Below are 25,895 nucleotides of genomic sequence, written 5' to 3'. Positions count from 1 at the left end.
AAACTATTGTTCACATTTTGAATATTAGCCAGTCCTTAACATTGATTATACTGATTAACATTTTTACATTCGTTGTTTCTATCACTAACTCATATTTTAGAACTATTTTGAAGCACAAAAGCTGAGTTTTTGTTTCACCTGAAAATAGGTAAATAATGCCTTTCACACTCACCTGCTCTGGTCTACCACCGAAGACACGTTCAGACTCGGCGGGCGAATCCTCTTCTCCATCTGGGTGTAGTAGTCCTTCTTTTGGTCCAGCCGGTCCTCCCGGAACGGCTTGAAGATCTGCGAGTGGACCACCTCGTCGTAGAACTTGCGCTCCTCGTCCGTGCGGGAGGCGACGAACTCATCCAGCTTGAACCAGCGCTGGTCCATGCTCATAAACTCGGGCAACTCGCTACCAAGAAAAAAAAACAGAACAGAATGGGATGAATGTATCTTAATCTAGTTACATCTTTCTTTACTGCATGTGTAGGGCAAATATAAGTTATTTCCAATGCTCCACAAAAGTCTCAATTGGTAACGATAATAGAGATTAGGTAGCAAGGATACAAGCAGTTGCTGGATTATTCTGATTTTTTTTTTCCCCTGGGAGGTGGTTATCATACTCTTCAGTCTATACAACAATGACTGGTTGTTGTTTTTGAGGCGGTTTTGTTTTGTTTATTCTTCGAAACGTGAATGAAACATGTCTTTTATTTCATAAGCATGGCTGCTACTGTATGAGCATGTCATGCTAAATGAGGGAGTCCTAATATGACATCTCATTGGATCTATTCTTTCTTTAACCCACTGAATGCTACATTAATATCGAGTCCATAGGTTCGTGTGTGAAATTTGTACACATTCGACTCCTTGGCACAAAAAGGGTTAAAGGGGCATTCCAGACGATTTTCATAATTTCACACCATGTAGTACATAAATCGTCAGCTCGATTTATAGATTCATGGAATTTCTTGTGGTCCTTGAGCAGAGAAACCAATAAACTGAAAATCTTAAACAAATTACACAGAACAGTGTTGATGACATCAGAGCCTCACATATTTCAGAAATGTAGCAGTGTAATTCCATTACAATACCGCTTGCTTGCGAGTTCACCTGTGTATAATCTATGCATGCCTTCTTCTTTTGTTTTGCTTCCTTGAGCCCCAACTGATGCATTCTTATGGTGAGGCTGCCATGTCATGATCCTTGTTCATTGCAATTTGTTATAAATTTTGAAAACATTCTCATTTCTCATCCCAATCACTATAAATTCTGAAACTCTGTACTCAGTTTAACTGATTTATAGTTGTTCAAATGTAAAAGTCTGAAAATCATCCGGAGGTCCCCTTTAATCACCGAAAGATGAGGACGAGCATCTCGAGGAAGGACTCCTGGATCTCCTGCTGAAACTGCCGGTCCATTTTCTGCCGCCGGGCCCGCTCCATCTCAAGGGTGGCGGGCACACTCTTGCCCAACGTGGCCAGCTCATAGTATTTGGCCCGGGCATGGTAGAACCTGAGTAGAGATGTACCATATGAGACAATTTTTTAAAGTATACTTCGGTTTTATTTTTTTTTTTTTTTTTTTTGTCTTTTACTTTTTTGTTTTGTTTTCTTTTCTTTTCTTTTTTGCTTTACTTTACTTTGCTTGATTCAATGTTGTGTATATATTTTATACTTTTATGTATAATGATCATGTATATATGTTTTGTATGTCATTTTACCTCCTGATGGACAGACATGAGGAAGAACAGCCATGTTAGCTGTATCATGTGCTGTGCTGAAATAAATAAATTAAATTAAATGAAACAATTAGAGACTAGTCCAAAATGACGATGGATGACTGTATACATGATGTATATTGTCGCTGGGGTGACAAGACCTCGTATCTCAAAAATGTCCATTTTTTTTTTTTTTTTTTTTTAGCTTAATGGTCAAATACTGGGTCAAGTGATGTCTTGGCCAAATCCTAACTGTCTTACTCCAAAAATGAAGCCACCATGACATGTCAAAGAGAAGGCTTTCCCATTCACTATAGTGCTTTGGCCGCCATGTTTTTTCGCTCTCCTGAACATCTGACAATTTTGAGATACGAGGTTTTGTCACCCCAGCGACGATATGTCAGTCTCCTTTTGTGGTATAGGTTTCTCTCAAAGAAGAACTTACTTTTGGATAAAAACACTGAAAATGCAATGGCAAGTTTCTCAAAATGTGGGTAAATTTAGATGAACGATGGGGAGCAAAATGAGACTATTTTCAGGGTAAGCCTACCATTTTACTGTCATTTTGATACATGATTTTGGAAAAATCACACATCAAGTGATTGTAAAGTAAAAGCCATTTTGAAGCAAATTTAGCATTTGTGGCAGGAATGATGCTGTAATCAGCTAAAGATACCTACATATTTGCATTTGACGTTTTCATTCGATTTTTCTAGAATTTCTATAAATATGTCTCACTGCTTTCCTTTCATAATTCATCTACATGTTCCTCTTCTACTGAAGTGTACATCCTTTTAACTCTTTATGTGCCATGGTGGAAACCCCCTGTGTGCCACGTTATTCTGAGACACGAAGGTAGTCATGCTTCGAGAAAGAATTCGGTTTTTCCAGTTTGTATAACTTCTCCAAATTTCTGCTAAGGTGGAGACAATAGTGAGCAATATTTGTCATTGCTATGTGAGGGCGCTGCAATGAGCTGACGCCGCTATCGCTCCGTGAGGGATTTTGGACTTTTTTCACCCTTTTCCATCCATTTGCTTCACGATTTCAGTTTGCTGCACTGAAGTAACAGAATTTGTCTGTCTTTGTGTGTAAACTGTGCCACATTTGATGTACTTTATCTCATGTTCGAAATGTCTTCTTGCCAACTGCTTGCCATCACGACTTTCATGTCACTGTTGTGCGGGAGCACGCTGAACCACTTGCCCGACGCTTCAGTGCAACCAATGGTGAGCCACAGTCATCACACGGTAGCGGCCATGATGGAGTGCTCACAAAGAGTAAGTTCAACTCAGAGTATTTACAAATACACAGTTGCGGAACTCTACACACTAAGAACCTCAGCCAAATTACAACTGCCTAGAGATTTCTACTTTGCTGCACATGAATGTGGCATTTATAGACGTCGTGGAAGACGTGGAGGTACCCACACCAGACGAAAAATTTGTGTCTTGAACAATTGTCACCGTGCACATGCTCACCGGCCGAAATTACCCCTTCATAGGACACAAAATCTCACACCTGTTCGATTGAGCAGTAAGACAGTTGGCCACACTCTTCCATCTTTCTATTTATGTAACGCTCAATCATTGCTTATTGAAAAAAAACAAACTTGATGACCTATATATCACTACTTCCACCCTACGTGCAGACGTCACAGCCGTCAGCGAGACATGGTTCACACACGATTTGCCATCAGAATTTGTTTCGTTACCGGATTATGAATTATTTTCAAAATGTAGACAAGCTCGACAAGGCGGCGGTGTGGCCCTTTACATCAAACGTGAACTAAACCCCACGGCTGTTTCGTTCATCCACCCCCCTGAACCCCTGGAAGTGCTGTGGTTGCAAATTAAGCCCTGCCGTCTACCGCGAGAAATATCTTCCATATTTGTCGCCATCATCTACTACCCGCAACCGGACAGAGAAATGGCTGCTCAGTTAATCGATCATATGCAAATTGCGGTGGACCAAATACTGACCAAACATCCAGATGCAGCTATTGTAGCAATCACTCTCATTCACGCGACACAGTCACAGGAGAACACGATACACATCTTTTGGGGAATAACATCCACATCGGCCTGTCACTTTATTCCGGCCATGTTAATCCTTCTCTGCATGACCCGGTCTTGACATAGCTGGCGCTATAACAACACTACATCACCCCTTTCCTTTGAAAGATAAGTCTCATCATGTGTTCTTTCAACATACGTATACATGTTGTTGGAATAACAACTTTCTTTTGTTTTCTTTAAAACAAAATTAATGCATCTTAAGTTGTTGTTTGTAGGTGGTTTTTTTTTTCATTAAGTCTAATTCAAAAGAAAACATCACGACAAACGTTTGGGCTTGTTTGAGTGCTAAGTATCATAAAATACTGAGAAGCATGCACTTTGATATTCCATATCATTTCAGATTTTTTTTTTTCTCAAATACTCTCAGAGAGATTTTTTCTGTTAATTTTTTTTTTCTAACCTCTTCCATCCCCTTTTCTTTTCTTTTTTTTAAACTATAACTAACACATGTATACTCGTTTCTTTCCTTGCGTAAACACGTACTAATAATGCAAGTTTCTTTTGAACACTTAAAACTATTAAATACAGGTACACTGTATACGGGGAACTATCCTGTGTTCCACCATAACATGTTAGCTACGAAAAGATATGTCATGTAGGCATGACAAAAAACCACACAAGTAAATATTCTGTATGTACACTTCAACTGAAGTGCAGATGCAAAACATGGAAAACCGATTAACACAACAGTTTTCAGAGTTCAAAAGTCCACGAAAAAAGTCCACAAATTAACGCTTCTTGCTTTCACTGCGCAGCAGTTCTGGTTTGTAATTTTTTTTTTTTTTTTTTTTTTTGTCCAACCAACACACAAAATTTATCCTTTGCGTAAGATTGTCACTCATCATTAACTTGTACTGTGTTCATATGTTTGAAAATAAAACATGGATTTTCTATCACTTTCAGGCATCCATGGAGTCCAAACCGCTTCCTGTTGGTACAAAATAATTAAAGTCGTGTCCGTGTGGGATTTCCAATGCAGCAAATTGTCATATGATTCTAGAGCATTCTTTCATGTCGTCACTTGTGAATACAACTTTTGAAAATTAGAGGAGAAATCCGAATAAAATTCGGAGCACTGACACTTTCATTATTTCCCTTTTTTTTTTCGAGGGTAGAACACATCACTTGTGAAACAATGTAGATCGCGAGCACACACATTTTCCAAGTGGTGATTCAATTGAAAGGAAAAAAATGTAAACCGCGAACACACACTTTCCTGTGCAATTGAGAAAAGCAAATCGCGAAAACACACTTTCCATGAGGTAAACCGCGAACACACACTTTCCTGAGCAATTGAGAAAAGCAAATCGCGAATAACACACTTTCCATTAGGTAATTCAATGAAGGAAAAAAAGTAAAGCGAACACACATTTTCCTGTGCAGTTGAGAAAAGCAAATCGCGAACAACACACTTTCCATGAGGTAAAACGCGAACACACACTTTCCTGTGCAATTGAGAAAAGCGAATCGCGAACACACTTTCCAAAGAGGTAATTCAATGAAGGAAAAAAATGTAAACCGCGAACACACACTTTCCTTTGCAGTTGAGAAAAGCAAATCGCGAATAACACTTTCCAACAGGTAATTCAATTTCAGTAGACAACATAATCATGGAACCTCACTGGCATTCGCGCATGTCTTCGGGAGCGTCGAAGGGGACCGCGCAAGATTGGGTGAGGTCGTCGGTCAGCTTCAGCCTGGTCAGCGACTGGGTGGAACGCATCTGTGACGTCGTCAAACTCGTCTTCGCTGTCGTTTTCAGAGCGGCGAGCGACTCTAGCATCCACCTTCTTGAAGAATGAGACGTTACGCGTTATTTCCTTGTTGCCTCTCCGTGCTACAATGGTAGTACCCATTTTGCGAACTACTCTGAACGGGCGGGGGTCAAACGGGGAGCTTGCTTTAGACGTCTTGGGTTGTCTCACCAGGACGACGTCTCCTTTCTTCAGGCTGCTGTCCTTGCATTTCAGCTGTTGGTCTGCATGCTGTTTCATTTTCTGCTTCTGCTCATCATCTCTGGTTTTCATGGTGTCGTTGAGCTGCTTGTCTGCATGGTGTGAGGTGAATGAGGGTAGCTCACACTTCAACTCACGACTGTTCAGAGCAAAACATGGTGAAACGTTGGTAGTTGCATGTGGCGTGGCCCTGTACTGGCGAAGAAATCTGAAAAGCTGCTGCTTCCAGCTCTTCCGTTCTGTGTGGGCAGTTCTGATGGTCTTTACCAGCACTTTGTTGAAACGTTCCACGACGCCGTTTGCCCTTGGCCAGTATGGAGTGATCTTTCTGTGGGCAAAACCAAGATGGCTGGCAAATTCCGAGAACTCGTGGCTGGTAAATGGAGGGCCATTGTCTGTCTTTAAGATCTCTGGGATACCTTGTCTAGCAAATATGGCGTCAAGTGCCGGCAGGGTTGCCTTCGATGATGTGGAGGTCACCACCTCAACCTCTGGGTACCGGCTGTATTCGTCTATGACAACCAGCAAATATTCCCCTGTTGGCAAAGGGCCAAGGAAGTCAGCAGATACTTCTTGCCATGGGCCTGTGGGGAGCGGTGTCATCTTCAGTGGCTCAATCCTTTCACCTCCATCAATTTGAGCTGCTTGGCATGGTAGGCAGGATTTTATTTTGTCTTCCACCATCCTGTCAATACCAGGGAACCACACTTTCTCTCGAAGTAGGCCTTTTGTTTTGACAACTCCCTGGTGAGAAGCATGCAATGAAGTGCAATGGCTTTGGATGCCAATGACATCGCGAGCACCAACCTGGTTCCTTTCAGCATCACTCCATTGTGCACTGCGAACTCATCTTTGCATGAAACATATGGTCGTAGCTCTGGTTTTGTCCAGTTCTCATGCTTCTGTGTAGTGACTGCATGCATCAGAGCTTGCATTGTGTCATCGTTTGCTGTTGCTTCTCTGACTTCGTCTATGGTCATTGCTTTCGTCACGGCATTTTCACAGACATAGTTCAGGTACTCGTCTGTCTTCCTGGCGAATTCATCAGACCTTGGATGTCTGCTTAGGAAGTCAGGGGGGTTTTCATCATCTCGCCCCCTCTGGTAGATCAGGGTGCTGTTGTAGGGCATCAATCTCAAACGCCATCTCTCTATCCTTGCTGACATGGGCGTCTGCTTCTGGAAGATTCTGAGTAGTGGTTTGTGATCTGTAATCACCTTGAATTGGGCCCCATAGAGATAGAGATGGAAGTGTTCTACTCCCCAGACAACAGCTAGCATCTCTCGTTCTGTCTGTGAGTATCTGCTTTCTGTGTCAGACAATGACCTGCTGGCATATGCGATTGGCTGTTGTTTCTGACACAAGATTGCTCCAAGCCCAACCGGGCTTGCATCAACGATCAGTTCAGTGGGTTGGCTTGGGTCGAAGTACGGCATTATCTTTGTGTTTGTGAGAGCTCTCTTCAGTTTGTCAAATGCCTCTGATTCCTCTTCTTCCCATTTCCAGGCAGTGTCTTGATGTGTGAGTTGTCTCAGCGGTGCAGTGATTGTTGCATAGTCTGGTATGAATCGGGAGATGTACACCGCAAGACCAAGTAGGGACTTTACCTCCTTAGCATTTGTTGGTGCCTCAGCATTGACGATGGCTGCCACCTTCTTTGGATCTGGGCTTAGTCCTTTCTCACTGAACATGTGACCACAGAACTTGACTTCACTGTGTGAGAACATGCATTTGTCTCGGTTCAGTCGAACATTGTATTTCTGGAGACGATCTAAGACTGCTTTCAGGTGTTTGTCATGGTCAGCTTGTGTTTTGCCATACACGATGATGTCATCAGACACATTCTTAACTCCTTCCAGGCCTGAGAGGAGTTCTGCGACTGCGGATTGGAATATCTCTGAAGCTGCATTCACACCAAACATGAGGCGTTTGTATCTTCTTAGTCCCACATGTGTACTGAAGGTAGTGATGTACCTGCTCGACTCGTCCAGCTCAAACTGATGATAACCTGCAGTCAGGTCCAGTGTGCTGAACACGCAGGAGCCGTTCATGTCCTCGATCAATTCGTCTAGGGTAGGCATTGGATGCCGTTCCCGCTTGATGGCCTTATTGGCTTCCCTCATGTCGACGCAGATCCTAACTTGGCCTGTTGATTTGGGGACAACCACGATGGGGCTCACCCAAGGAGTTGGTCCATCAATCTTTTCAATGATGTCCAGCTGTTCAAGTCTAAGAAGTTCCTTCTCCACATCTTTCCGGGTGTGAAAAGGTATTCGTCTGTGCTTCTGTTGTCTGGGTTTAACAGACTCATCAATGTGCAGCTTGATTTTCCTGTCTTTCACCTTCCCTATACCCTCAAACATGTCAGGGTATTGTGACTGAATGTCATCGGTCGTCAAGTGATGATCTGAAACCTGGTGAATTGTGATTAGGTTCAGTTTATTCGCCGTCGCATAGCTGAGGAGATTCCCTTTGGCCTGGACGACATGGAAGTCTGCAAAACAGGACGCAGTTTCCGAGTGCAGTTCTACACGAATCACGCCTTTCACTGGCAAGGGCGTGTTTGAGCCATAGGCATACAACTGGGATGTGGGTCTGGACATTGGCAAGGATTGCTTGCTTCCAAGCTTCCGATAAGTTTCGTCATCTAGGATGTTCACAGTTGTGCCAGAGTCGATAACAGCCTTGATCTTGGTTGGCCCAGCAAAAACCTCGGTCATAGGTAGATGATTCAGGTGATACGCTACCATCTGTCTGTCACCAACAGTGAACGTGTACTGGTCATCAGAAGATTCTGATTCCGCTACCTGATTGACCCTCTTAGACTTATGTTTGTTCACCTTCCTGTCTCCATATGTCCTCCTTGCATTGTTCTGCTTCCGTTTTGAGTGGCAGACTCGCTCAAAGTGACCAAACTTGTGACATAACCTGCATTCTTGCCCTGTGGCTGGACAAGTATCCTTGTGCGGGTACGGGCCTCCACAAAAGTAGCAGGTTGCATGCGAGTCCCTATTTCTGGACTGACTACGGCCCCTCAAATGAGATCTCTGCCCTTTCTTGCTTCGGAAATTAGAGCGAACAGCATTAACATCGTCTGCATGGTCACCTGCTTGCATCTGCTCGAGATTATTCCCATTGCTATGGAAGGTTGAATTGACAGTAGGCCTAGATCTACTCCCTTCTAGTATGTGTGCCTGCTGCTCACTGGCCTCAAGGGAACGACCGGTTTCGAGTAACTGTTGCAAGGTTAGGTCTTCTCCTTTGCAGAGGGCCTGTCGCCGTAACCGTGGAGAGGAACCATTCATGATTATCTGGACCATGATTTCACGATCAGCATTGTGAAATTTACAATTCTGGGCAAGTTGGCGGAGACGTGTGACAAAATGGTCTATCGATTCATTTGCTTCTTGCTTGGCCTGACGAAAAATGTATGTCTCATACAGAAAATTGGATTTGGGGCTGAAATATTTATTCAATGCAACTACAGCTTTGTCATAGTCAGATTCTTGGCCAACGTCTTGCAAAGTGTCAAAAATCTCATCCACTTTCGGACCTGCATAGTGCAGAAGAAGTGCTCTCTTTCTCTTAGGATCTGATACGCCCATAGCAACCATCAATCGCTCAAAACGGCCAAGCCACTTACCCCATTGTGGCCCTGGATTCTGGTCGATTTCCACAAAGGGTGGGAAGGCAGGGAGTCCCAGCTGACTCATCGTGGTAGTGCTGCTGATGAACGACTATCACCTCACAGTGAAAACTCCATCTACACACCGCTGATAACGGGAATGCACGGTAGACTGTTTACATGTATGGCTATGGGTTGCGTACTGTACTATGTAGACCGTACGTAGCTACGCGGTGTAGGCCTACCGCAATACACGTACAACGTCAGGCACAGTTCAGTTGCATGTAACTACAGTAGGGCCTACGTCCGAAGCAGATCAACATATCTCGCTCGAAACGATCGGTAGTTACACCAGTTCAGAATGACAGTAAATGGAATTCAGTGTCATTTTCCGTAATTTACCTCGTCGCCATTTGTAGCAATCACTCTCATTCACGCGACACAGTCACAGGAGAACACGATACACATCTTTTGGGGAATAACATCCACATCGGCCTGTCACTTTATTCCGGCCATGTTAATCCTTCTCTGCATGACCCGGTCTTGACATAGCTGGCGCTATAACAACACTACAGCTATTGTCATGCTTGGTGATTTTAATCAACTGGATTTGAACCCATTTCTCTGCGACGTGAACTTTCGACAAGTTGTTGATAAACCAACAAGAGGTGAGCGCATTCTTGACAAGATCGTCACAAATGTTCACGCCAGGTACAATGATCTGCACATTCTCGCACCTCTTGGACGAAGCGATCACTCGAGCGTTTGGTGGACCCCTCACGAGCCAACCCCTCCCTCAAACAGCTCACAAACACGGATGACACGTCCAATGAAAGACAGCAGCATCAGAGCTTTCGGTCAATGGATCTCTAACCATGACTGGCAGGAGATAAACAATGATGACAGCGTATCTGAACAATGCGCTAATTTCTACGCTACGCTGCACACTGCCATTGAGAAATACTTCCCCATACGCAGAGTCAAGTTGCACCCAAGAGACAAAGACTGGATGACACCTAAGATCAAAGCGATGATTAAGTTCAGACAAAGAGCATTCAGCTGTGGCAACACTGCTGTTTACAAACACTACAGAAATAAAGTCTCCCGAGAGATAGCCACTGCGAAACGCACTTTCTACTCGACAAAAATTCAAAACTTGAAAACTAGCAACCCAGCTGCGTGGTATCGTGGCATACGTTCGATGACGTCAGGTAAAATCCAGCCAACTCGAATCACTGTACCTGATGTCGACCCAGAGAACTATATCGAGATCTCTCAACGCATCAATGACCGATTTGCCTCATATTCTGCAGACCTCATACCAATTAACCCCAGCCGACTCCCAGCTGATCTACCATCTCGTCAGCCCGTGCCACTCATACAACCATGGGAGGTGTATCGCGAACTCAAATCGATCAAACAATCGCGATCCGGTGGACCAGATGGTATTTCGGCCCGTCTCATCAAAGAATTTGCCTACGAACTGAGTTGTCCCTTGACCAAGGTTCTCAACTGCGCATTTGGCAAAGGCATATTTCCTGACGTGTGGAAGAGAGCAATCATTACCCCTGTGCCGAAAACATCGCCAGCAACAAACGACGGTATTAGACCGATCTCTCTCACAGACCACTTTGCCAAACTAGCAGAGGGCTTCATTGCAAAATGGACCCTAGATGACATGAAACCATCCCTTGACAGCCATCAATTTGGTAATCGACGAGGCATGTCGACATCTCATTGCCTAGTGAGTCTTCTACATGAGCTCTACCTCAACGCTGACAAGCCTAAATCTTCATCTACAATAGTCCTCACCGACTTCGCAAAGGCGTTCGATCACATCGATCATGGTATCGCGATACAAAAGCTTCTAGCAATGAATTTCCACCCACTTGTAGTGCAATTGATAGCTAATTTTCTAAGTGACCGGAAGCAGTGTGTCCGATACTTCCAACAGTTATCGGAATGGATTTCACCACATGGAGGAGTGCCTCAGGGGACCAAGCTCCGTCCCATTATCTTCTTGGCCATGATTAACGATGCCTGTCTCGACGACCCAGAATCCAGTCCTGCCCTGAGTATCAACGCTCGTCGAATGTCGCCAAAGCGAACAAAGACCTGTCATCCAAGAAGCCGTCGATGATCTTTGTGAATGGTCTCGTATGAATAACATGAATCTAAATCCAAAGAAGTGTGTCACAATGGAGTTTTGTTTCTCGCGGAACCACCCCGACCCCCCACTCGTTTGTATCAACAACAAAGTCCTTCGCCAACTGGATTGTGTGAAACTACTCGGTGTCCATATCCAAAAAGATCTCAAGTGGCATACTCACATTTTTGAAATGTTGAAAAACGCCAATCGCAAACTCTACATGCTACGGCTACTCAAAAAGTTTGCGCTCCCACTGTGTGACCTATTAACCATATACACATGTTATGTCAGGCCAGTGATGGAGTACGCTACTCCCGTTTGGAACGCCGGTATCACAAAGGATCAAGCTACCAAGCTAGAGTCCGTGCAGAAGCGAGCCCTCCGAATCCTACTTGGTTCGCAGTTTACGTCCTATGACGAGGCTCTCCTCCTCGTAAACCTACCTACCCTAGCTCACCGCCGTACTACATTGTCCCACAAATTTGCCTTGAAACTTTCTGCTCCTACCTCAGGTCTTCGCCATCTACTCCCAACTCGAAATCCCAGCATACGGACAACGAGACACACCCAGCCTATCCCCCAACTTAGATTCTGAACAAATAGACTCCGAGATTCCGCAATACCATATTTTGTTACTCTCATCAACCAGCCGTAATTATGCCTTTAACCAATTGTCTATTTTCTGTCACCCCATAGCATGTGTATTTAAGTGCGCTGATCATTATTATGCATGTGTTACACCACTGTGTGCATGCTCAGGGCACAAGCAAACTATTATGTCGTACTTGTGGGTGCACGTGTGTGTCTGTGATGTATACTGCTTGGGTATATCATGCGTATACTTGTATGTTCGGAAAGGTATAATATGCGTATGTGTATGCCTTTTATGTGTACAGAACATTATGTCCTGTATGTGTGGGCGTGAATGTGTTGAGCGTGTATAATGGGTATGTATGCCTGAGCGCATGAATTACTATGTGCCTGTTTGTACGTATGTACCAGATCGAACACATGTATACTTGCATATAGATGAGTGGGTGCTAGTACAAGTTCATATAAATTGAAATACTCACGGTAGGTGTAGCTCTGTTTGGTACAAATGTATTATTATTATTATCGCAACACGAACTGAATGGATTTAATCACGGAATTTACTATGTCCATGCATTTATGTGTTTGTATTTTTTTTCTCCTTAAGAGTGATTGCAAGTGATCCCAAGCTTCTGATGCAATGTAACATGTGCAATTTGAAGTTAACGTATTGAAGATGAATCTGACATATTTTTTTGAAGATACTGTGAAGTTTTTACAGCTTTGTTTATAGACTCAACGAACTGGATTTTTTTTTTTTTTTTTTGCCGCTCCCATGTACTTCTGTATTATATATTCACATCCGAAAGTCATTTACCCTTTGTTTGTGTGTGTAAGTGTATATGTGTGAATGTGTGTGTCTGTGTGTGTGTGTGTGTATATGTGTGTGTGTGTGTGTCTGTGTGTGTATGTGTGTGTATGTGTGTATATGTGTGTGGGCGTGGGTGCGTGTGTGTGTGTGTTGTGAGGGTATGTGTGTGCATCTTAGTGTTTCACTTGTCACTTGTTTGGTTTATGTCATAATTCAAAGCACACGGTATAACAGGAGCACTTATATTTATAACTTGGTTCAGGTTATACTTTAGTACACCATGTAATAGCAACCCATGTAACCGATACTCCTAAGTGATGCAATATACTTTTGATATGGTCAATGATAGATAAGTGATTGATATTTTCATTCATGTTGATTGTTGCCGTTTAAGTATGTATTCTTACAGCGTGAAGTAAAGTTATTATTTCCTCACAGTTTTATCTATGAATATAATATGTACGAGTGTATATGTGTGTGGGCGTGGGTGCGTGTGTGTGTGTGTTGTGAGGGTATGTGTGTGCATCTTAGTGTTTCACTTGTCACTTGATTGGTTTATGCCATAATTCAAAGCACACGGTATACAGAATAACAGAAGCGCTAATATTTATCATTTGATTCAGGTTATATTCTAGCACACCATGTAATAGCAACCCATGTACCCGATACTTATAAGTGATGCAATAACTTAAGCAATAATTTTTATACTTTTGATATGGTCAATGATAAATAAGTGATTGATATTCTTATTCATGTTGATTGTTGCCGTTTAAGTATGTATTCTTACAGCATGAAGTAAACTTATTTCCTCACAGTTTTATCTATGAATATAATATGTACGAGTGTATATGATCATTGTATTGTTTTCATGCAGTAATGACTTTTTATATTTCATTGTGTATACAGTTGTACTACTCCGCAATTCAGCCTTTTGGCTGCCATGGCAGTATTATGAATAAACCTGATTGAATTAAATTGAATTGAATTGAGCAAAGTTAAAGAGGAATGCCAAACTTTGCTTCGATAAAAATTGTATGACAAATTTATTTTCAATTTTTCTTTTGAATGACAATTTGCTACATTATTTTAAAGGCATGACTTTTGCACATGAAACCGTGACAGAAACTTAGAATGCCTACACGGAAATCTAGTTGTTAACACCGCATGATTGTCAATCACCACATAGAATGCAAGCCGTATGTGAGAGGAACAAAAGCGCGAGAAACGCTTTCATCGTACCGGGGGATTAGCGATTTATCGATCGGTTTAAGCGGCTTTGTTTGTCGAGCAGAATGTGCGAAGTTGGCACGCCGTCGACCGAGTCGGACGTGCGAACGTGGCACATAAAGAGTTAAATGATGACATATCTAGAGTTGCCTTTAATCTTGTTCTTAATATTAAAGAGGAACATATGCCAAATCTTAGGTTAAGCAGACTCTGAAATCTTAATTAGGTGATCCGAGTATCCTCTCGGATCACCTTCTGTATTTGTACGGATTCTTTGTTGGTTCTTCTTCTTATTTCTGGACAAAAGTTGTGTATCTACTTACTCAAAAAGTTCTCAGAGTATCAATTTCAAACTCATACCATATATGTATCATGTCCCAAAGACGACAAATTTTATGTATCACTGTGATCAGTCGACCGTGACGTCACTATGACGTCATTATATGAAAACACATTTTCATTCATATCTCATTAATGGAATGGAATTTTTCAATGAAATTTACGTCACATACATTTCAAGTTATGCGCATTTTACTCATATTCTCAAAATTCATATTTTCTCTTAAAACGTGCGCGTACGCGCGCGTTAAAATATTTGTATGCTCAAATCGAGCTCAAATTTTTTTTGCACACGTTTCAGACCATTTGGAGCATTTTTTGAAAAATTGAAAAAATTGGACGGACGCGTACGCGCGCGCACATATACGCACGTACAGCTCATACGCAATAGAAATTCCCCGTTTTTTCACACTTATCGGATGCGTAAAATGTCAAGGAATATTTCTACCAAGTTTCAAGTCGATCCGACTCAATATGACGTCATACGGGCCCGTCAAAGTTGAAATTCCGCGCGCGCGTCAATGGCGATATACAGTGCAACAATGCAAAAAAACCGCCAATTTTGAATCCGATTTTACTCGTCAGGATGGACGGTGACCCCCCATTTTCTTTACATATTCTGAAAGCTGATGAGTTGTACATGTCATTTCATGGGTTGGCGATGCTGAAAAAATGATTAAAAGATATCAAATTTCTTAATAAAGTTAAAAAAGAAAATTTTCAAAATGACGTCATCAAATTTCAAGTTCATTCAAGCATATCTCACTTATTCTTTAGTTGATTTTCGTCCAAATTTCAATATGTTGTAGCTTATTAAATAATCTTTCAGATATATAATAACAACAATTTGATTGGATGACGGCATCACCTCGTAAAAAGGGATTAAAAGTAACATTGCTAAATTTGACCAGTTTACGTGTTATCTCTATGGGAGTGCAGGTTTTCTGGAAATGAAAACTGACATGACTATCTTTATCGAGCACTAGCTCACTTATGCTTCGGTGAATTTCTTTCATATTTTAGTATGTTGTAGCTGAGACTTTGGGCTATCGTAACTGTGCCCTTAGTTTTTTCATACGGAGTCGGCATCATGCCCAAAAACTTGGTTGAAATTAAAGCTTATCTTCCATGTATTTTCATATTCCTTTCTTTCTGCAACTTTCTTTGCAATAACTCAAGAAAAACAAGCTCTATCAGCCCAATATTTTGCACATGTTTAGTTTATGTCACGTACATTATTTTATAAAATAACAACTACTTGATCGGGCACCTTCTTGGGTATGTAAATTAGGGTCAAAGGTCAAAAATGTTTCATCCTGTATCTTGGTGAATACATGTCTTATCTTTCCCATATTTTGCATACGTAAAGACCATGTTACAAGAATCATTTCACAAAATAACCACTTTTTGCTCAGACGCCATCTTGTCTGTGCAAAGTAGGGTCAAAGGTCATATGTACTTCTTTCTTTATCTTCATTATGACGTGTTATCTCTATGGGAGGGAATTTTTCTAGATGTGAAAATTGACATGATTGTCTTTATCGACGACTAGCTCAATTACCCTTCGGTGAATTTCTTCCAGATTTTAGTATTTTGTAGCCAATGTGATACTCTTTAAGTTTTCTTCAATCAAAGTTTTAATCGGATGATGTCTTCACCTCGTGAAAATAGATATAATGTAACCTTGTCAAATTTAACCAGTTTACGTGTTATCTCTATGGGAGGGAATTTTTCTGGAAATGAAAATTGACATGACGGTCTTTATCGAACACTAGCTCACTTACTCTTCTGTGAATTTCTCCCAGATTTTAATATGTTGTAGCTGAGACTTTGCGCTATCGTTTCTTTGCCCACTCTTTTTCATGCGACATCGAAATCACGTCGAAAAACTTCGCAAAAATTAAAGCTTAGCTTCGATGTATTTTCATGTTACTTTCTTTCTGCAACTTTCTTTGCAATAACTCAAGAAAAACAGCCCCTATCACGCCCATATTTTGCACATGTTTAGTTCATGTCACGTACATTATTTCATAAAATAACAACTACTTGATCAGACACCATCTTGGGTATGTAAATTAGGGTCAAAGGTCATAAATGTTTCAACCTGTATCTTGGTGAATACATGTCCTATCTTTCCCATATTTTGCACACGAAAGACCATGTTACAAGGATCATTTCACAAGATAACCACTTTTTGGTCAGATGCCATCTTGTCTGTGCAAAGTGAGGTCAAAGGTCATGTGTACTTTTTTCTCTATCTTCGTTATGACGTGTTAACTCTATGGGAGGAAATTTGTCTAGATGTGAAAATTGACATGATTGTCTTTATCGAGCACTATCTCACTTACCTTTCGGTGAATTTCTCCCAGATTTTAATATGTTGTAGCTGAGACTTTAGGCTATCGTAGTGTGCCCTTCGTTGTTTCATACGATGTCGGGATCATGTTAAAAAACTTGGTTGAAATTAAAGCTGCGCTATCGTTTCTTTGCCCACTCTTTTTCATACGACATCGAAATCACGTCGAAAAACTTCGCTAAAATTAAAGCTTAGCTTCGATGTATTTTCATGTTTCTTTCTTTCTGCAACTTTCTTTGCAATAACTCAAGAAATATATTCCCTATTACCCCCATATTTTGCACATGTTTAGTTCATGTCCCGTACATTATTATAAGATAACAACTACTTGATCGAACACCATCTTGGGTAGGTAAATTAGGGTCAAAGGTCATAAATGTTTCATTCTGTATCTTCGTTGTAGTGTATACCGAATTTGGTACCAAAGATGGCAGACCTGACTCTCTTTTCTAAATGAGAATTAAAACATCACACGGTCAATGTCATTAAACACAGACGAAGCCTGTATGGTCATGCCTATTGCGATCAGCACTCGAATCATCGATTAAAAAAAAATCGGATCACCTAATTTGTCAGTGTTGACAAATTCCAAGTCTAGTCTTTTGTTTAATTTTCTTATAAAATTTCTTGAAGCAAAAATGGCCACATAAGTGCACGCGTTTGTACACAATGTATGTGTGTTTGGGGGAGATGGTCCACTGCCTATGTACAGATTTACATGACTGTACTAAATTGTTGCAGAGATTTATGTTCCAGCATGGCCAAGAGAAGGAATGACTACATGATTAATAGCAATGATCGTTCTTCTAAACTTTTTCCAAAAATACAGTATATCATACGATAGAAACCTTTGAATAGAGCACAATTTGACACATGATTAAATAGGGCGCTAAGAATAAAGACTAGGCTCAACTTGGATCTGGCTCACAATAGAAAGCTCAACAAGGCCAGCACATGAGTATCATATATAATTCTTGGCTGTGATCTAAACGTACTTGTACAAAATTAGGTCAACACATGCAAATGATATATTTCAGCCCAGTTATTTTTGGTCAACAGGAAAAAACATGGAGGTTAATTTTGTAAAAATGAATGACAGGAAATGAATAATAACATTGATACAGCACCAATAAAACAAGAAAGATACCAGCAGCACCTATATAAAGTAGGTCACTCAGCCACCCTGCAAGTACTGATATTTTGAGACACTGAGCAACCGGAACATGACTGCCACAATGGACTTGCCTGATAAAGCTTTAAAGGTGAAGTCTATATAGTAACCACCTACTGCACAAATTTTCTGCAGGTTGTTACCTGCTCGCTATTAATTGAGCAATCATATGAGTCAACTGTGACTGCAATTGCGAGCAAAATGATTGACATAGTCAATCAGAAATGTATTACTTCCTCTTGAGATCAGGAGTTTGCTTCAGAAAATGTCACTTTTAGGTTGTATGTGTGGGGCCACACTACCACTAATAAAATGCATTACTTCTAGGACCAAAGTAGCAGTCAACTAGGCACATGGTACATTGTTGTTTGTGGGTTGTTGCTGTTGTTGTTGTTGTTGTGTTGTTGTTTTTTTATATATTTCCATCATTTTACTTAAAGAAGTAAGCTCTGCCAGGCACTGAAGACTGCCAACCTTTGCATATTAAAAAGTATACTGATGCACATAAAAAAAAAAAACACTCTGCAGGCAAAAACTTGATTAAAACAAAACAAAACAAAACTGGAATACTGAATATATCAATTCAAATGCAAATGAAAAAAAAAAATGTTAATACAAATTGCATGTATTATCAATTTACCTGTAGTGAAAGAAAGAAAAAAATATTAAAAAACAAATAAATAAACAAATAATTACTGCAACTTGCACCGGTATGGAGCCCTTTATACACCCTGACCTGGGTTTACAAGGGACAAAGACAGTCAAACATCTTGTCCAAGGAAGTATGCGCATTAGACAGGAATTGAACCCATAACCTCCTCTAACAAGGCCACAGCCCCATCCACACAATACCACATTGCTGCTACTTACATTACCATGACTTTTCCAAGTCTGTTTCATTTTTTTTTTTTTTTTTTTTTTGGGGGGGGTTAAGGTCATATATATCCCTTTTACAAATATCACAAAATTTTTACATGGTTGAATAATAATATCTCCCAGCATAATGTATGAAATTTTACAGTCATAGACCTCAGAGCTTTTACAAAAGTATGAATACTAACCCAATGTACCTCAAGCATTAGACCTCAGAGTTTTTTCAGAAGACATGAAAACTAACCCCATGTTACTCAAGAATACACTCCCTTTTGTACCAAGAACAACGGTTGGAAGTTTGTTTGTTTGGTTTTTTTTTGTGTGTGTTTTTTTTTTTTTTTTGTTTTTTTTTTTTGGGGGGGGGGGGTCCAAATGAATTCACCTGAACTGTAGTACAGTTTTGTTTCCTCTTCCATCATAAAGAATTTTCCACTTTTATTATTCTAAAGAAAGGTCTGAATCACCTACCTCTACAATAGACAAGCTTATGACAGGAAAATCTAATTTAAAATCTAATTTTCAAAAGGGACAAACAAACTTCAAGCGTACTTACTGCTTTTTAAACCCCTCGGCCGGTCCTTCCGGGAGTCTCGGCACCGATAAAGTGGAGCACTCGTGAACAATGCCCTTCTCAATGTCTGCAATCATCAGACCCTCGATCTGTGAACAAAGGAAAAACAGAAATACATGTACGTAACACTGCACATGGCAGTAAAGTTAGACATTTTTATGAATGTTTTAAATCTATCTCTATTAAGAAAAGTAATAACCCCCCCCCCCCAAAAAAAAAAAAAAAAAAAAGATAAAAAGCAATGAACAAGAAGAAATCTGCACAATCATGAACAATGCAATTCTCAATATCTGCACTCATCAGACCCTTGACCTAGAAATGACGGGAAAAAAAGCAGAAATATGTAACAATACACACGACAGTGAAGTTAGACATTGTATGAATGCTTATATCTATCTCTAACAAGCAAAGTGCTACATGTACCCCTAAAACAATATCAAAATGAGCAATAAATGAGAAGAAATCTACACAATCTTTAGCTAACCCATCAGCCAATTGGTTTATAAGGTGTATGTTCAATATCAATATATCACTACGTATTATGTAGACACAAGCTCAAAATGTACACAATTTATCAACGGCAGAAAAAAAAAGTACAGAAAAAATATAAGAGGGAAATATTGTTTGATTCCTCTATTTGACAAAGTATATTTTTGATGTTGAGACTTATCAACCACTACAATAGTATTGAAGTCTGCTCAAGAATATCTTGCAAAAAGCCAACAATACCATATTGCTCAATTTCCTTCATCATTAGATGCATTAATATCTAAATTTGGAAAGCATCTCAAAGTAAATGAATTCACTTTAAGTCATGGACATTGAATCTGTGTCAAGATTATGCCAAGAAGCAACCTCTACAAAGGGCCCTTAAAGATCTGAACACTATTCTTGCAACTATTGTTGGATAAAACTTATATTCATAATATCTTGTGTCTATCCAAGAACACAAACAATACCGCATTGTCAAGGTTGCTAAACTTGTCTCCTGCACATGTTTTCTCCTTATAGGTGAAACAAATTCTCAAAATCAGGGGCCCCAGGGCTTTTGTATTTTCTCTTCTTGGGACATGAAAAGATTTGTTCAAGTTTCAGAGAGCCTCCTGCAGGATCAGCGAGACTTAGCAGCTCCGCACTGTATAGGCAGTGTTTTTTTTTTCCCACAAATATAGATGCTTTACAATTATCAAAAAGGGCTTTTGCCCACAAGCCATGGGATCATTATCTGATACGGATCTCGCACCTCATGTGCCCTGACCCCAAGAGGTCTAAAGACAAGTCACCTGGTGGATTCTGTTCCTGTGCTGGGCATTGCAGCCCATGATAAAACAGCCCGGGGCCTCCAGGAGGTCAAGCAGACGAGCGCTGACCACCGGCACGTAGACAAACGGCCACTTGAAGGGCAGGATGAAGTTGAAGAAGCACTGAAAAGGGATTGAAATGAAACAAAAAAAAGATGACACCGACAATTACAACCAAATTTGATTAAAATTTGGTTATGTCCATGAAATTTGACTATTAATCTCTGCAGTCCTCCTTTTTTTTCAAGCAGTCCATACATCCTTGTTACCACTCAACATTGCAAAATTTCTCTACGTTTTCAATTCAGTCATCCCGCTTAAGGGGGTACGTCATTGAATGGCGATTGTGTGCAAACGTAGCAAATCTTATATCTTGTCAGGATTTGCAAACAGTTGCAATCAAGTTCATAAGCAGTTGCAATCATATATGAAAACAGTTTTCATTGTTGGGAACAGTTTTTCTTGTTGCAGAGAAATTTTGAACATGTTCAAAATTTCTCTGCAAACTTTTGCAACATTAAAGAAATATTGTTTGGAAATTTGATTACAGTTGTTAGTGAACCTTGACAAAAAGTTCAAATTTGCTTAAATTCGATTCATTCGCAAGCATTCGTCCACTGAGTGAGATATCCCCGCGTACCTCCATGATGGGAACGAGAAGCGCGTAGTCATGTGACAGGAAGACGATCCTCTGCTGGGTGAGGATGCCGGCGATGATTTTGAGGATGTCATCCAGGGAGAAGATGAGGAACGGGAGGTGGAGTGGGACGTCGATGACGGGCTTCTCTGCATCGTCCGCCGGCGGGATGCTGATGGTGAACTCGTTCAGCATGAAGGACTTGCGGGATAAGGAGATAGGAAGAGTCACAGTGAAGGCTTAGAAACAAACGTACGATGTGAGCTTCACTCCACTGCCTCATGGTAAGAAATGGAACCTTGTTCAAATGAGAACCCCCAAACCATGACAATTACCAGTACCTATAACTGTTTTATCAGGCTTCCTCACTATATTGGGGTACAAAAACAATAAAACGTTCATAAGTTGGGACCTTCAAAATAACCTTGCAGGGGGGGGGGGGGGCAAAATTCGTCTACATACTGTAGCACAACAAAAAAATGAGATATGTTTTTTGAAATAAAACTGAAATCCATGTCCCAGGAATGGCATGACAGACAGGATGTTGTTGCTGGACGGAGGCAAAGCTATCTAACCGCAACTTTCTCTTTGGGATCAACTCTCCTTTAGCTCTTTATGTGCCATGGTGGAAACCCCCTGCATGCCACATTATTTTGAGACACCATCGTAGTTATGCATTAAGAAAACATTCTGTTTTTCAAATCTATATAACTTTTATAGATTTATGTTAAATTGTAGGCAAAGTGAGCAAAGTTGTAGAGAAAATGCCAAGCTTTGCATTGATGTACATTCTATGACAAATCTTTAATTGCTTTTCTTTTAAAGGCCTAGTAGCTACATTACTGTAAATGTATGACTTTTGCACGCAAAGCAGTGACAGAAACTTAGAATTTGCACGCAAATTCAGTATGAAGCACTGCTTGTTAGTCAATCACCACACATTAAGAGTTAATTAACCCATTGAGGACAGACTGATTTTGCTACAACACACATTTCCCACAGACACTTGCGTGAGTATACTTGGGACTCGTTCTCATTGGGTTAAGGGCAGAAGAGGTCTTTAAAGAGTGCTTCATTCTTCTCACTGCCCTACTATTAAAGCATGGTTCCATGACAATTTGCTCCTGCAACAATTGCTCCCATGAAATATCTGCATGCTAAGCCAAACACAAAACTTACAAACAAACATGACCCTAACCCTAATTCTAATCCTCCTATCAAATTATTAAAACCTAAAAGGCTATCACAACCCTAACCCTATTACTACGTCCTTTGAGAAAATAAGACTGGAGCAATTGTCGCAGGAGCAAATGTCATGTCATTGATAGGCATAACATCTTTTCACTTTTTGTTTGATGTGTTATCAAGGCTACATGATCCATACAGTTAATAATACCCTTGGGCTGCCATAATGGATAATTCAAATGCAGTTTGCATTTCCTGATCACTTGTCTGATGGTCATGCAAAGTTTTGGTTTGTTTTTTTTTTTTTTACAACTTTGAGTGCCAATCCTTTCCTTTGTGGCAAACTTACTTTCTGTTTGAGAAAGACAGAAGACTTTCTCTTCAAGATATTCTTTCCTTCGTTGAAGGTCTTTAGAAACCTATGAACCTCGGTGTCTTTATCTATCACCTAATCTCTTCCATTCACACACACACACACACACAAAAGGGGGGGGGAAGCAGATGTGAACAGCCAGGTTTCCATGTGAAAGTAACGAGTTCATTCAGCATTTGGCACAATGTGGCGCACAATGTCACCATTTGCTGACTACTGCTAGTCACCTGGGGTGAACCAGAGGGGTACGCATCTTTCGCCTGTCTTCTTGTGTGGGTATGTACACCGTATGTGGACCACTTTACCTGGTTAGCACCCTGCTCTTTGCGATGAATGAATGAATGAAGTGGGATCTTTCATGTGCTTGAGTCATGGTTAACTCACACACAGGACCTCCATTTCATGTCCTTTCCAAGGGTCAGAGTGTTTTGCCTCTTACTAGAGGGGACGGAATGCTTACACACAACACTGTTCAGTGAGACTCGGGGAATCGAACCCGGGTGCTTTGGATCTGGAGGCAGACGCGCTACCGACTGAGCCAAATCATGGCCCATCAACAATAAGAACTATTACTGTGATGTCAAAGGTCACAAGAACAACAGCCCTTTTATACAATTTGTACACCCCATTACATAACTTCCTACCATGATGAGTTTCTTTCCTTTAAAAGCAGTTGTCAAGTCTCACAGAGTTCTACAGATCTATTGTTTTAAGGTGTTTTGTCTTATTGCTTTTACTCAACACAACTCTCCCCTCCCCTTTCTCTCCCCCCCCCCCCCACCCCTCTCTCTTTATCTCGACAATCCTTTTAAGGTGCTGTAGGTCTTAAGACCTTTGTTCTGTTAAACCTTGCTGTCATAAATATCATACAATCTCTCCTGTCCATAAAAATTCAAAGCCAAACTGGAGCATACTAGTATCTGTTGCAGAATTTGCTTGTTTGCATGTTGATTTCTCTAAAATATGAAAGAGAGAAAAGGATTGTAGTGGCTTGAAAAAACAACAACAATTATTCAACCTTAAGGAAGTAAAATATGCAACATTTAACTTCTGACTCATTGTTTGCAGGGGGCGGGGCGGGAGGGGGGGGGGGGTAAACCTTGCGAGCATGTGCTGTTATAAAACATATATCATGTCTTGTCAACACTCTGCCAACTGCCGAACAGTCTCACATCCAATGGTAAAAGCTCAAATTACATTCTTAACGGGGACTGCACGCTCACTGATCCCTATCGTATTAACAGAATGTGCAAAGGCAGACACAGTTTGTGCACAATGTGCATTTCCAGGCCAGACATGCATTTCAATCTCTACATGTTATCCCTGAAAGCAATGTCATGAAATGAATGTTAAACAACCTCCGTCGACTTTTTTATGCGTCACGATTAAAGATAAATCACGTGGCATGCATTACTGAAATTAAAACACCCACACACCCACCATATATTTAATAATGCATGTGCCTCATTTGCAAAACAGCAGATGGAGGGGTAGTCACAGAAATGTGCATAATTTACTGAGCACTTCTTATATTAAAACTCATGACTATAAAATATACTGCAAAATTCAATTCACATTCAGTTGAAGTTGAGACATATTAGATCAAGCGCAAGAAGTTCCATTCACAGGCGGTTACCGGCACTATACAAGAAGAAGCTATCACAGTGTTATATCACAGTATTACACTGCACCTCATTCATCATACTGGCATGTTTCATTCATGACTAACTTAATATTCTATACACAAAGCTCCAATAGTCCTTCGACTTTGGCAATTATGTTTGTTGACTTAAGGACAACATCATTAACCGCATTTTAAAGAAGGGGCCTTGAGGGTAAATGTGTTGATATGGGGAACTGTATTCAAAGAGATATGTATACAAAACTACTAATCAGGAAATCTTTGCAGTAATCACCATAAAACCTAACTGGAATTTAAGCCACTGTGTAGTTCCTATTCAAACATATTCCAGATGAGATTCCATAGAATCCTACACAGAAGAAAGACACTCCTTATTAAATCTTTTAAAGGGACTGTACAGTACTGGTTGAGGTGGGGAATTATGTTTTGAACATTCCCAAGTGAGATAATGAGAAACCTCTTATGAAATATGAAAGAGCATGTAATTTTAAGAAGGATTCAACATTTATTTGATGATAATTGGTTTTCAAATGGCTGAGATATCCAAAAACGTGATAATAATATGAAAAAGGCGACAGGCCACGCCTTTTATTAGGATCTCTTTGTTTCACCTTGTTTTTGGATATCTCAGCCATTTCAAAACCGATTTTCATCAAATAAACTTTTGATACCCCTTTATAATAGAATTGCATGCTCTTTGACATCTCATAGAGTGGTTTCTGAATATCTCGCAAAACGTTAAAAGCTAAATCCTCACCTCGACCAGAACTGTACACACCCTTTAAACTGAGCTTTGTTTGCCTAATAATGCCTTCAGTTGTTGTTGTTCATGATCTGCCCAAATATCTTTAAAGTTACAACTCTCCATGAATGTGGATTACATAGTTAATCCTCCAATCCCTGTTGTTGTACAGTGGCCGTTGCATCAGTCCTTTCTGATTTTTCACCTTTATAGAAGATTGAATGTGTCCCTGAAATTTCAGTTGTGGAAATCAAGCGAAGTAAAACACTTGCACAGGTGTATGAACACATACTGTAAAGGGTTATAGCCACCCAAGATACACCACTACACAGACACAAGCACTTTGAATTTCTAAATTTGCTGTTTTGTGTGTTGCATCATTGAACAGCTGCTTGTGTTTGGTTTAGCACTCTTATCAAATCTAATTGCTTGTAATCATCTGGGATAGTACAATTACTTAATTAACCTACCTGGCACACAAAATGGGACATGGATAATGCTATGAGATGCAAACTACAGAACTATGAACATGGGGCATATATGACACTTTTTGAGTCGCAT

General features: G+C 40.5%; 1 protein-coding gene across 1 annotated transcript in view; it reads right to left on the bottom strand.

Annotated features, from left to right (window-relative positions):
- The window catches only part of LOC140239476 (DENN domain-containing protein 3-like), a 77,391-nt gene that overhangs the window by 30,859 nt on the left and 20,637 nt on the right, over window positions 1–25,895 (bottom strand). The window contains exons 6-10 of the mRNA XM_072319311.1: window positions 21,396–21,593; window positions 20,738–20,878; window positions 19,437–19,543; window positions 1,345–1,503; window positions 173–400 (exon numbers count right to left, since the gene is read on the bottom strand). Coding sequence (XP_072175412.1) covers window positions 173–400; window positions 1,345–1,503; window positions 19,437–19,543; window positions 20,738–20,878; window positions 21,396–21,593 — 833 coding nt within the window. The remainder of the gene's footprint in view (window positions 1–172; window positions 401–1,344; window positions 1,504–19,436; window positions 19,544–20,737; window positions 20,879–21,395; window positions 21,594–25,895) is intronic.

Source organism: Diadema setosum, chromosome 16 (assembly GCF_964275005.1).
Source record: "Diadema setosum chromosome 16, eeDiaSeto1, whole genome shotgun sequence".
In the NCBI taxonomy this organism is placed as follows: domain Eukaryota; kingdom Metazoa; phylum Echinodermata; class Echinoidea; order Diadematoida; family Diadematidae; genus Diadema; species Diadema setosum.
Note: the sequence above shows the minus strand (reverse complement) of the source record. Positions and strands in the feature narration are given on the sequence as shown.